This window comes from Cheilinus undulatus, linkage group 1 (genome assembly GCF_018320785.1).
Source record: "Cheilinus undulatus linkage group 1, ASM1832078v1, whole genome shotgun sequence".
In the NCBI taxonomy this organism is placed as follows: Eukaryota; Metazoa; Chordata; class Actinopteri; order Labriformes; family Labridae; genus Cheilinus; species Cheilinus undulatus.
The window spans coordinates 41,435,286-41,448,816 of NC_054865.1; the positions used below are offsets into that span (position 1 = coordinate 41,435,286).

Here is a 13,531-nt window from a genome sequence, read left to right on the forward strand (position 1 = left end):
AGGCACTTCATGCATATTTATGTCAGTCAATTTTAATGTTTTATTGTATTAATGCTCACCGTTCAATGGTGTTTTCACATTATAGTACACTAAACCAGATAAGAGCATCACAGTGCGAATAATAATCGACTACTTTCCATAAGAGAATCATTGCAGCTGATTAATAAAATGCACAAAAGTAAAAAAGAAAAAAAAAACCTTAACATTTCAAAACATGTTACATGCAATAAAACAATGGATTTCTAGTAAAATATAAAAATTGGAGCTTTGAGAAGTGTATCTTCAAAGCAGATAGGCTTTAACCAGCATTTACACAGCACTGAGTGCTTCAGGTTAATACAGGTTAGTTTAAGAAAAGGATGTCAGAAGGAAATCTATTTTGATAGTTAAACTTGAGAAAGCCTATCTCTGTGTAGTTTCCATTGTGTTGTCAGACATTTGAAAAACAATTTAAGCCTGTCAGTGCTTTAGGGAGTTTTATTGAACACACTTGCTCCAATAAAATACTTGCAGTCATTGCAGAACATTTTTGCAGCTGCCAGCTGAAGCATTTGAACTATTTCAGTTCATAGTAGATCAGTGTATAGGGAGTAGAGGGTAGTGTAGGATAAAGGCAAGCAGTTTTAGAGTCATGTGCAGTTCCTCAGTGCAGCCAGTAGGGTTCAGGCCAGTGAAGAGAAGAATTACTTGTCTATGCACTTCTCTGCAGATGCTGCTTTGTAAAGCGCTTGACCCAGCTCTTCCAAGCGCTCTCTTTTGTCCAAATCCTGGTACAGGCTTTGGGGAACTTTACTCAGGCCATGCATGAGACCATAGAGACAACCTGCAATCAGGCCTGTGGCTTCACCTTCACCTGTAAAAACATTTTCACCAAAGTCACATTGAGCCAACAGTTTTAAAAAATATGTCATTCTCTGTTTAGAGCATTTTACAGCATGCATCATTTCTCACCTCCATGAAACATTGCTCGTTTACACAGCTCAGTCCAGTCACTGCCTGCAGCTAGAAGGGCATCGTAGGCTATCATGGGGGCATCGTGACCTCTGCGGCCTGCACGGCCCTCTGAGCTCCAGCGCTTATACATCTGCATGGACAAAGGCAGGATGTAGCTAGGGGAAACTTCCTGTTTAGCTTTATTTTTGGTTTATAGCCTGAGGTCAGGTATTTTTCATGAATTTATATTTATCTTTGAGAAGCAAGAATTACCTTGTCTGTCTCCTCAGCGTCAGAGGAATCAGGAAATGAAGCTTTATTTTGTCCTTCCTTCTCGATCCCCCTCTCTTCAAGGTAAAACTGCCACTTTGCCTCAAAGTAGAACCAGTTTTCCTGATACTCTGCACAGGAGGGAAACATAAAACACATTTCTGGCATCAGCTGATAGTTTTCTGTGTTTATACCCAATGGCGAGAAGCTCTATTTACTGAAAGCACATCAATGATGTTTTTGTTTTTGTTTGGTATTGATGCCATCACAGACAAAAGTACAATTCTAACCTGACATGTGTCGTATGGTCTTCTTGCAGTAGTCCTCAGCTCGAGGGATGACCTTTATGAGCTCACGGCCCCAACTAACAATAGGTTTCCCCTGGATTGCATAGGATGCAAACAGTGCCGATGCTAGGGAACCAAGGAAGCCTGAAGCCAAGAGAGACACCATAACTCACTGCTCTAACTCTGTCTCCTGACATTTCAAACTCTCAAAATGAATTACATGTTAAATATTGCAGACGTGACACAATTAAAAATGCCTATCAGGTCATAATCAGCTTATAGTTTCCAGATTTCTGTGGGTATGTTGAAAAGTGCCAGCACTGTCACCTGTGGGATGGTTGTGGGTCATTCGGCCAATCTCGATGCTGACCTCCACCAGGCTGTCAAGTCTCTCAGGCTGCCAGTATCTCATACCCACACACATGGCCTTAGCAGCTGCCCCAAAACCAGAACCTGGATACAGACATATGTGCACTCATCAAAACACATATTTCGTAGATGGTAGATCTGCTTTAAAAAAAATTTAAAAAATTAATCTCCACTGGCCTTTTTCATTAAAAGGTGTGTGCCAGGCAAGCAGGAAGTTGTGTGGTTTGAGGTGGACACAGCCCTCGACTGTGGCAGGATCCGGAGCCCTGCCCTGAAGAGACACCATGGCCTCAACGTAAAGGCGCACCAGCTCCCGGTACAGATCCTCCAGACACCAGTAATCTGGATGCACGAACACACACAGACACTGAGAGACACTCATGATTGGCATGCAAGATGAGATGAGCGGTGGGCTAAGTTTAGCCTCAGCCCGCCGCACCATAGATTAGGACAAGCATGCCTCAGAGTGAGTGGAGTCACTTCCACACCAAGAGGTCGACTGGGATCCTAGAGCAGAGCCTATGGCCATCTTGCTAGAATTTCTTTATTTATTTACTGTATGTGTGTTGAAGAGAGAGATGTTAACGAAGGATTATCAGATTAAATTTGATGATCTTTGATGTTGATGATGCTGTCTGGACCGGACTGTGGTTCGGATTCTGTTACAGGTGATTAGGGAGGAAAAATTTGAACTTGTCAGGCTCTGTTTCTTTAAATCAATCTTTGAACACATTCAAGGAGGCAGAAGAAAAAATGGCAATCATGCCTTTCTGGCTTAATTCAGGCTCATAATTGACTGCTTTACTTATGAATATGAAATACATAAGACAGTTTCAGTAAGGATGAGGACCTGCATGCTATTCTATTTTCTGACATTAACAAAATTCATTACAATGTCTGCATGTGTGTGCCAGCATTGTGTCTAAATTGGGCTTCCTAAGCTCAAAAGATGTCATCACCACTTCACAGGACTGCAAACACTGGCTTTGAGCCACATCTGCAGTCAAACTTAATACCGGCAGATTATGGTGCCACTATTGTTTACCGAAGGGTAGCTGCTTTTACAAAGTAGTCTATTTTAGACTTCTCTGTCCCAGCAACCCCTTGCTGCTCTGCAGGGGGCTTGAAATGACTTTTGAATGACGAATACGCAATAAAGTCACTGAGGGTTTTGTCTCTTATGACTGATCAGTAGGATGGATTATAGGTATGTCAGCTGGGTTTTTCATTCAGAGATGGTCTGCCAGTAAGTGATTAGCAGCTTCCTCTGACTGTATAGAAGCTATTCTAGTCCTTCTAAATGTGGAAGGGTGTAACACCTGGCTGGACAGGCCTGATGTTGTCCAAATATTATTGAACAGATAAATACAGAAGGCTTTTGCCTCTGTGTGAGGGCAAATGAAAGCTGTTAGAATAAGAGAAATCCTTGTAACATAAATGTAAAACTTACCTGTTATAAGGGCTTCTGCTGTGGTCATGTGCATCAGTGTCGCATCACTCAGTGGCCAGTTGTCAGGATCCAGTTTCAGGGATCCCAGTCCCCCCAGAGAGCCAAGCTCCTCTTGGATCTTCTTGCCTGAGGTGCAGCTCTCCCAGTGACCCTTTCTGTAGCCTAAGGCATCCCCAGCAGCACCCAGAACCATGGCTGCTTTGAATTTCTCCATAGGTCCACTCACGTCAGTGTACGCAGCTGATCACAGGAAAAACTATCTTTCTTGAATGCTCTCACTCTCCTCTCGGGATTAAGACAGCACCTGTCATACAAAAATCTGAACTTTTGTGGCTGTGGTTGATCTTCAGCACCTCAAAACACTGGCAGTCAAAGAACAAAAGGATGATAAAAAACTGTATTCCAAAAACATCCTGAAAAATCAAAATTTTTAGATTTCTGCTTGAGGTAGAGTCACCACAAACCTCCTCACCAGCATCCCACCCTCACCGTTCTCTTCTAGCGTCTCATCAGTTGCCTCAGACACAAACAAACACTTTAGCAGCAGGAGCTTGGGCGCTCACACGAAAGCATCACGCTATCAGCCAGTTTCTTTGTGTTGGGCGTTGGAGAGTTCAGCTTGTGATCAGGTGTCTCCTAAAAAGGCAATCCCCATGGCTCCAAATCCTGGAAGCTGGGTGGCTGGTTGTGGACTGGTAATCGGGGGGGGCTGGATACAGTGGGAGAGATGCTAATGTGCTACCGGGCTGGACTGCAAACATGTCAGCTGGTGCTAGACCTTGTTGACATCCCAGCAGCCCCATGGGAGGAGGGTAAGAATGGAACATCATCCCGGCTGGTGCCTCCTCCTTCAATGAGGCTCAACTTTCTAATCCTAACCTCACTATTTAAAACTGTTTTATTAATCATCCTCTGCTGTGACAACAGCTACCCTCCAGTTGTAAGAGCTACATCCAGGAGTGACATTTAATTCCATCTTAACCTTATATGTCCTCCTTTGTGCAACTCGTTTACATGAAATATTTATTTTTTACACATTTTCTTAGTCATTTGTCTCATTTGTGGATGAGGCCCTAAACATGCTCAGAGTAAAAGCAGACAAAGCATAAGAGTCAATGATGATGATGACATGTGGCCGGAATGCAACCTGATAAGGGACAACTGTTGCTAGGCTGACATTTTACACACTCTGAAACACACACTGAAGGGCAGCAGTTTGTCATGAGAAAGATTTTATCTGTTCCCTAAATCAGTAATTCTTTCTGGAGAGCAGATGTCTGAATCAGCCAGGGTTTCATTTGGGTAAAAACCACCGACATTAAGGCCTCTGGTGAACATAAACAACTCCTAGATGGAGCATAAAACTTTTACAAAAACAGCAAGTTGAATTCAGTTCATCATATAACCTCTTTTACATTTAACATGGCATAATGACAGTTTGTTCTGAATGGTACAAGTTATCAAATCACAGTTATTTACATGTAGTATTGATGAAAACTATCAGTGGATAGCAGTTTTTCAATGAAGATGGGATAAAAAGTGGAAGTTATCTATAGTTTCTTGTGTAAGAGTTTTTTAAGGTCACATTTATCCCTCAGAGATCATCAGATAAACTCATTTCGAGTCCAGTGAGGGATCTAATCAGTTTCTGAAGTCCCTACTTACTGGTATACTCTAGAGACAGTGCAGCTTTGACCAGGCTGTTAAAAACAACATGCTTTATTGAAAATTTTCTTAAAGAAAACAATGAATAGTATGCTTCTGTGACAAAATTTAACATTCTGAACAATACCTGTTTCCTGCTGGCAAAAATAACACTGTTTTTAATAAGAATGATTCACATGACTACAAAATGTTGACCATACATTTGACAAATTAAAAATGTACCATTTGATCAAATTGAACACAGAAATCTCACATTTTCTTGCTTTTGGACCGTTAAGTCAACAACATTCAAAGAGAAAAATAAATCACACCATCCTGCAGTTACAAGACTTTTTTCCTATTAATCCAAAAGGCAACTGGACTTTGTTGAAGCTTTTGATACCTGTTTTTAGAACTTCAATCACATCTATTTTTTGGATAAAACTACCATGATTTGGATGATTGGGAACTACAAACATGACTTCCTCTCATTGCCCCCCCCCCCCAATATATCTAGCTTGCTTTGTAACACAGATGAGCAGGTGTGATTTAATTAATTAAACTGCACCTGAAGTAACTAACAATAACATGAGGCTGGTTTCTGAGCTCACATTTTCAAGCCTGAACTGAAATCAGATTTGTCCCACCCTGATGTGCCACTGCTTTGTATGCATCCACCACAAAATCCAAATTAAATGATTTCTGTTCAGATCTCAAAAATGTTTGTCAGTTTATGGAAAAGAGAAGGCTATAGATGACAGGACAAAGGCTTCTGACACAGAAAAAAAAACCCACCGCGATTTAAATTGAAACACTAAATCATGGCAAGGATGTGCAGATCAGGACTGCATAGTTGATGGCTATTGAGAACACAGAGCCAGGGGAAAACAGATGTATTCGCAGGAATCTGCCTGCTACTCTATGACATAAAGACGAAAATTGGTACCTGAAGTATACCCTCTGTCACGCTCCTTTACTGAGATAGGGAGCTTGAGAACTGATAGAGCTGTTTATGTTTATAAATACACCTAAAGAGCAACACTTAAACTTTAATCTATATGGGTGAAACGGCTAAAAGTTCCATGACCACATCCAACCTCAGAGTGGTTGTTCTGACATAGTTCTGACCACATCCAGCTGTTATGCAGCACTTCATTCTGATAAGTGCTCACCTGCAGTCACCCCTAGATGGCGGCAAAAGCATGGTTCTTAAAGTGACATGTTGTATCTGAAGTAGTTCTGTGGTACACATCACCATTTCCCCTGCAGCAGTTATTCCTCTGTTAAACAGTGTAAACAAACAGTGACAACACTTCTGGCTGGGATATAGATGTTCATTTTAAAATAGTGTAAACTGAATGGTTTTGTAGTTGTATACAGTGCTATCTGACAGTAAAACCTACAACAGAAAAAGTGTAAAATCAGTGCAGTTTGTGGGGTTGGCAAATCATCGTCACCTGGATCATAGAAAACAGTCAACATGCCAATCAGGTTCTCGTTGTGTGCACACTGGAAAAAAATTCAAACCAAAATATAATGCAGGAGCATTTTAAAAATCATCCTAAATGCTTTTGTTGTACTAATCAAGATTGTAAATAACCTCAGCTATTTTTATATATATATTTGATTCTTCTTACATGTCATCTATTCTTATTCCTATGTGAACAGTATTTTGAAAACTGTTATGATAGAGATTCTGCTGGTGCTGAGCTCAAAACGCATGCTTCTGTCTCCAATTTGAATTTCAGTGTGAATACAAAAACTTTCCACTGTCAGTTAGTGCAGATGAATCACAAGTTCTCAACTGCTAATTATAATAAAATCAAATAAAATCTTTTGCATTGTAAAACAGACAAAATTCCTACCCCACCTCCTCAAAAGTAAAAAGACTGACACATTCACCCAATCATACAATGACGAACAAGCACGCTTTTCTCTGCCCCCGTTGTGATTGTCAGAGAGCTCCACATTCACGATCTCAGTGAAAAAATGTAGACCATTTTCCCTCCTTGCAAACACCCACACATTCATAAACATCCATCGATGACAAACATGCGATTTTAAACACTCTATCATTCACTAACGATAACATCTGAGGCCACATCCTCCTGAATCTATAACTTAATCCTCGGCATGTTCTGAAAGTTCACCCTTACTGTCCCTCCTCATTGTGCCAAGGGTTCAGGTAAAAGTGAGTCCGCAGCAGCAGTTTTGAAGCCACACCCATCGGTGGTTTGCACATGAGTGGAGAGTCTTAAGGGTACCCATCGTTTTCATATTGCAGATGAAAAAGTTTGTCGTTGGCAGCAGACGACAAAACAACATAAAACACATTCTCTCGCTCTCCTGTTGCTGCTGTCCTCTTTGAATTGCTGTTTCAAGTCGCTCCCCAGCCAAGGCATCTTATGCAGTTGGAAGAACGATCTAAAAAACAAGCTGCAGACAGGCTTTTTGAGAAGAAGTCTCTTTTTGGCTCATTGTATAAAAGTTCTCATTTAAACAAAAAGAAAATTAGGACAAACTCCATTCCCTGGGTGAAGCTATGTCATGTTGCGCTTAGTCCCCGCCACAATCGGCCGAGCAAACTCCACAAAGTCATCTATGAGGACTGGCCAAGCTCCTGAGGAGAGGGCAAAACACAGACTATTAGTTACATCAGTGTTTTATCTTGTAAAGTAATTTATACAGTGAGCAATGTTGTTGTGGTTAGAGCTTAATATTCATCAGTGCCACCTGCTGGACTGATAGGACTCCAACCAACATTACTGCTTCATTCAGCAGACAGAAAAGTTGAAACTAAACAAACACACAAACAAAAACAGGTATCCCACAGAACTTATGCAGAGTCTGTCACACTGGGTTGTCAGATTTAATATGACAGTAAATTTCTTATCATTTTTTTTGTCTTCATACATTTGATTACTCAGAAATATGCAATTCGCTTAATTCTTCTGTAATTGAATAATATGATGGCTTTAACATACATGCATATCAACTTAAAGAAAGTTGTAAGCCTATACTCTGACACGACATTCGATCCAGCCTGAGCTCACTGGACTGACTAAACTATCAGCACGCAACTGTGAGTGTTCATCTTTCATCGGGGAATTAACAGCTGAAATGTTAACACTTGGACCATGTAATAAATAGCTTTCATCAAGAAGTCTTTCATATCCTCACCTTCCTCGTCATAGTTGGACATGTCATCTTCAATCATGTTTCCAAAGTCCAGCAGGAGGTTCCATGTGTCCTTAGGAATTGAGCGCTTGTGATGCTCCTGAATGCAACATGAGAACACTTGTTAACAAGGTGTCATCAGTGGAGAAGTGTTTTTGTAACTGTTTGTGGCTTTGGTTGTGCTGACTGTGCTAGCATTTCTTAAAGATTGTTTGCAGTCACGTGATCCTGATGGCAGGAAGTGAGGGACAGCCTTTAGAAATGAATGGGAATGGGGAAAGTTAGTACTTTAAAGCTCTAAACGGACATGTCATGTACACAGCAATTATGATCTGAAAATTTTTATATATAGTACTGTGCAAAACTTTTAGGCATGTTTGGGCCAAAAACTGAGGTTGAATTAAGGCATAGGTGTAGCAAGTATGCTGCTTGAGAGCACCACTAGGTGGGAAGAAGGATGGACACAGAATGTAATTCTGATAGCTAGCTTCGGTCTGAGTGCCATTTTTTTTTCCTACATTTTTGTTGTTATTTAATCCATTTAATGAGCCAAACTGGTACCAAATGAAAAGCTGTGTGGGAGCCAAAAGACCTGCTCTTATTACTGAGCTGAGCCAAATAATCCAAATCTTTAAAAAGAGACAGATTTTCCATCACAATTGGCAAGGCTTGGCAGCATCAGCTGTGGCAACACATGCAAGATCAGGGTTTACTGTAACAAACCGTAGGCTACAGAACGAAGCCGGACCGCTTGTTGGAAATGGACCGTACAGGAGCCAAGCCTTGTCTGACTGCTTGTTCAGGCTTTATAAGGAGGCTTTTAATCCGTGCCTGCCACCATTTCTCTGTGGACTTTTTATTTTGCCTGAATGTGTCACCACTGTCTGGACTCAAATGTACCTCAGTATTTATGTTTGCAATTTGAATGTTTGGCACAGTCATAAAATGACCAAAGCTTTCGCATTTTGACAGTGCTACTTTATGCAAAAATCACTTCCTGCCTCCTATCTGAAGATTTCCACTGTGATGTCATCTGCAAAGGACCTATCCACTGTATTCCTGGGGGGGTCTACTGTATCTAAGAATGCCGGTGGAACTTCCAGTTCAGTACCAATAAAAGCTAAAACACGTATTTCCATCAGCTTACATAAGTTATTTAGGGTCAATGGTGGTTGTTTTGAAAAGAATAAATCTTCAGTATGCTAAATAATGCTTCATTTCTGTTAAATAAAACATCTAGCTAAATGTTACTATAAGCTGATAGTTAGCCTATAAGTTAGTTTTTCTGTAATGCTCAGTACCTTTTGCTCTGTTCGTGGTACTAATAATGTGACAAAGTTATATTTGTCATTAACAACAGTGTTTTACACCTGAATTTCAGCAACCCCATAAAACTACAAAGAGAAATCTTAAAGGTCTTCTTTTTGTCCTCTAGCAGAGGAAGGAGAAATAATAATACTGTCCCATTTCAGGTGTAACAGACGAAGTTTACATATTTTAATCTCCAAATTGCCATAATAATCATGTTTAGCATCTTATTTCTATGTAAAGCCCCGTTTCAACAGAAATGACCAGAAGTCGTGCCCACATTTCACATAAAGTATCATGGAGGCTAAGAATAAGGTGGATTGTTTTAATTCTCCATAAGTAGCATGTATTTTGCATAGTAACTAATTTAGGTTTGGATTCTGAAGTACAGAATTAAAAAGAAAAAAAAAAACTGGCTAAAATAACAGCGTCGTCTCTCACCAGCAGGAAGCGGTTCCAGAGATCCAAGAACTTGAAGCGATCTGTGAGAACTAGATTCCAGTAAGCAACAGCCATCTCTAGGTCTATGACACAAAATGAAAGGTATTTCAATTGATTTAAGTAAAAAGTTGTCGCCCTTTAAATGTATATTCTTATGCTTACCTAAACCCTTCTGGCCGGGGTTCTTGGCAAAATTGAAGGTAAACTGGTAGAAGTCTTTAAACTTCCCCGTGTCTTTCAGCTCCTGCTCTAGACGAGGAAGTATTGCCTTGAGTTTTTCTGGACTGTCACAGCTAGAAGACACAAAGAAAAAAAAATGGGACAAGCCTTTCAAAATCTCTGTTACTTTAAGGAGTAGAGACAGGCACACAAATGATATGTGAATTGTGAGGTTTTGTGATTATGTTTACAACTTGATTTGCTTGTTAAACTCACATTCAACAGAGTATACAGCGAGAGATATAATCTTTTATGCAACAGAAATACTTTTATGTATAATCAACATAAATTAATATTTCAAAGCAGAAGCACACATCAGATTCTGCAAATTTTAGTACTTGTATTACTTACCCTAGCTCAGCCATGCCATCCACAAACTCTTTCCTGCTGAACTCGCACTGTGTGGCTGCTCTGAACTTCCATGCCACCACAAGTATACTCATACTAGCAGGGTCAAGTGTCAGGTCATCGCAGAACTGCTGGATCCCATCGATGCCTATCTTATTCTCATCCTGAGGGTCTGCAAGCACAGCAGAGAAGAGTGAGCAAGACAGTGCAAAAAACAGACTGCAATGTTGCTGACATAAAACGAAACCAATGTGTGCCTTTGTATCTGTTGTAGAGCTGTTCCAGCTTCTTGCGGTCCACTGAGGTTTTCATGGATTCTTTGTAGTAGAGGTCTGGATTCTGGAAGTAGTTGTCTGTGGCAACTTCTAGTTTCCAATCATTTTGCGTCAGGCAATACACGGCTGTCCTCTCCCCCGCCTGCGTGAAGGACATGAACTGCCGAACCTTGTCCTTCTGTGATGACTTCAACTTGTGCTGTGAGGTGAACAGATACACAGGTAAATTTGGGGATGAATGCCCCCACCCCTCACACACACATTCTCTCAACTGATTTTACCATAAAATAAACTTAAGGTTTCCCTTAGAAAAAACCTTGAACATTTTCCTTAAAGAAAACCTTTAACACATATCGTGAGTTTGTATGGGGCAATTTTCTGAAAATGAAATTCAGGACAGAAATATACTTCTATTTTGGCATAATTTCAAGGGACACACAACAGATATTACGGTAGAGTTATATTAAACAAAAAAAAGATCTTAGGGATGCACAATATTATCAAAGCTCAACAGATATTTACTTAACAAGTGAATTATCGTTATCGGCAGATATGAAAATTTGTGCCCCATATTTACAGCTGATATTTTGGCTATACAATCTGCCTATATCAGCTGTTGGCCATACAAACATATAAGTTAGTGGACTTTTAGACAAGACATACAAAGCTACAGTACATCAGCTGAAGTCTTTATTCATCACCATTCCTTTCTCTTTAAAGTGTGTTTTAATGACCAAATATGTTAATTTGTTCATCCTCCCACTTTAAAATGAGTGTTTTAAGACGAAAAGTTTTAAGTCTGAACTACACTTGAATATTGGTAGTGATGCCGGCTAAAATTAATTAGTTAATATTGGCATATTGGATATGCCAATATGGACAAAAATCCACTACCGTGCACCCCTAATCTAAGGTTATATTGAAATGCAAGCACCTTCATAGTTTTACTTTTTATTGCTATAGTGGTGTTAACAAGCGCACATGTGCAACCTGGGGACTCTTGCACACACCTGAGGGTCTGGAGACCTGGGACAAGTTTCCAGTTTGTCCAGAGGAAATTCAACCATGGGTTACTGTCATATACAGACATCAACATTTACATACATCACAACCAACTTAACTTAATAAACATCTGAACAAACTTGCAAATATTTGATTTGCAAATACAAAATCTAGACTTTTGCGCTCTATCTGTATGCAGAAATAGTTTAATTCTGACTTACTTATTGCCACTGAAAGATCTTATGTGCACACAGCTTTAGAAGTAAGACTGACACCACGCATGCTATATGTTTGCAGTAACACAGGCACTCCCTGTTGGATCACCGCAAGACTCCGTTAGTTTGCAAATATACCACTTCGATTTGTTTTGATCTTAACGCTCATTTGGAAAGATTGCACGTCTTTTGCAGAACTGCAGACCTGACCCACCCGATGATCACACAGTAAATGCACCGTGACAGGCCAGTGTTTTGCGACCCAGTTTTCCAGGGGAGGGGACGTGTGATCCTGCAGGCTCTCTCCCCTGACCTGGGGCGGCAGCAGCAGGAGCACAGCCGAGTTACCAAAAAGGGAAAGGTACGTGCCGCACGAAGTGCTGGTGTCCGATCTCAAAATACCAACAACTGACCTTCCATTTCCCTCATATTCGCAATTATATCACCCTGACAATATGCGACACTTGTTTAAGGACAGCCTCGATCCCCAATTCCTGTGATCCCTTAGCGTCAATAACAGCCGTTATCGGTTACACTTGCTTAAGCGGGCTAAAGGTTTGCCCCAGTTTCTCATATTTAATCTTACCTACCATTTTATCGCACGCTGTTTTGGCCCACTTGATATCCAATTACCCCTGGTGCGCATGCGCGAAAGAATTGCGCTACTGTAAAAGGCATCCGATTCATGGGAAATGTAGTTCTTCGAAAATGTAGTCCAACAGGCCTTGATGTTATGAAAAAATATTATTCGTAACGTAAAAGCTGCCATTATTTGACAACTTTTAATGAAAACCGAATATTTGAATAACAAGTTATGTGCTTACAATGAAATAGATAAAGGGAAAACGCAGATGTTATAACTTTGTTGTGACTGCTACTTACAACTTTTGAGAAAGAAAGTCGACGGAAAGTCATCTATGAACTCATTGAACCTGTCTTTGTGTTGTTTTATACTTAAATGTATGATGTAAGGCGTACATTGTTATTAATATACGCCGCAATAAAGTTTATCCGTTGTTTCTGTGCGGCTCGAAATATATCTGAAAACTACAACTCCCATATCAAAGCTGATAAAGATGTTTCGGAAGTAATCTTCATATGGATCAAAGTTGTATCAGCGTGATATCACCCAGAAAACAATGCGCTTGTTGTTTGGTTTTAGGTGCAGTTTGTTTAAACGCTATATTCCGACCTCTCTTTCCGTTACGAACACTTGTCTTCCATAAAAGCCGTTGGTAACAAAGTACACGACAGCTACTTAGCTAACGTTAGCAAAGTTGTATTAGCTTCTGTCTGTGGACTCAGCTGGCTGGAGCTGGTCTGACAGCTCTGAGGAATTTGGAAGCTAACTTAGCTTAACTTGCTGCTCCAGAATAGAAAACAGGTTGAACTTTATACACACTTCAACTTATCCAACTTCCTTTTGTTTAATTCATGGCAACGTACCTACCTGGGTGAAATTAACGTTAGCATCCCCTGGCTAGCGGAGCAAATGGTTACTAACGACTGGAGGAGGTGGAGGTAAACATGAAGTTGTTCAGAGAGTAAACTGGTGAACGCCTGTCTGCTCTGTCTGCATGGACGCTGGCTTCA

The 13,531-nt window shown here is 40.4% G+C and overlaps 2 protein-coding genes across 4 annotated transcripts; both read right to left on the reverse strand.

Annotated features, from left to right (window-relative positions):
- Window positions 1-277: 277 nt before the first annotated feature.
- adprhl1 (ADP-ribosylhydrolase like 1) lies at window positions 278-3,813 on the reverse strand. Its single transcript, XM_041792895.1, has 7 exons — window positions 3,310-3,813; window positions 2,037-2,201; window positions 1,818-1,943; window positions 1,494-1,634; window positions 1,207-1,334; window positions 952-1,084; window positions 278-853 (listed from the first exon to the last, which is right to left on the reverse strand). The coding sequence occupies exons 1-7, from the start codon at window positions 3,521-3,523 to the stop codon at window positions 684-686; spliced, it is 1,077 nt and encodes a 358-aa protein (XP_041648829.1). The 5' UTR covers window positions 3,524-3,813; the 3' UTR covers window positions 278-683.
- Window positions 3,814-4,918: 1,105 nt separating this feature from the next.
- dcun1d2b (DCN1, defective in cullin neddylation 1, domain containing 2b) lies at window positions 4,919-13,527 on the reverse strand. Of its 3 annotated transcripts, none has more exons than XM_041785875.1 (7): window positions 13,385-13,512; window positions 10,704-10,920; window positions 10,450-10,618; window positions 10,042-10,172; window positions 9,880-9,962; window positions 8,134-8,230; window positions 4,919-7,573 (listed from the first exon to the last, which is right to left on the reverse strand). In XM_041785875.1, the coding sequence occupies exons 2-7, from the start codon at window positions 10,876-10,878 to the stop codon at window positions 7,494-7,496; spliced, it is 735 nt and encodes a 244-aa protein (XP_041641809.1). In that variant the 5' UTR covers window positions 10,879-10,920; window positions 13,385-13,512; the 3' UTR covers window positions 4,919-7,493. The 3 variants fall into 3 exon arrangements, with proteins under 3 accessions (XP_041641809.1, XP_041641793.1, XP_041641801.1); XM_041785859.1 differs by lacking the exon at window positions 13,385-13,512 and adding an exon at window positions 12,529-12,550; XM_041785867.1 differs by having other exon boundaries at window positions 4,920-7,573; window positions 13,389-13,527.
- Between the last annotated feature and the right edge of the window lie 4 nt (window positions 13,528-13,531).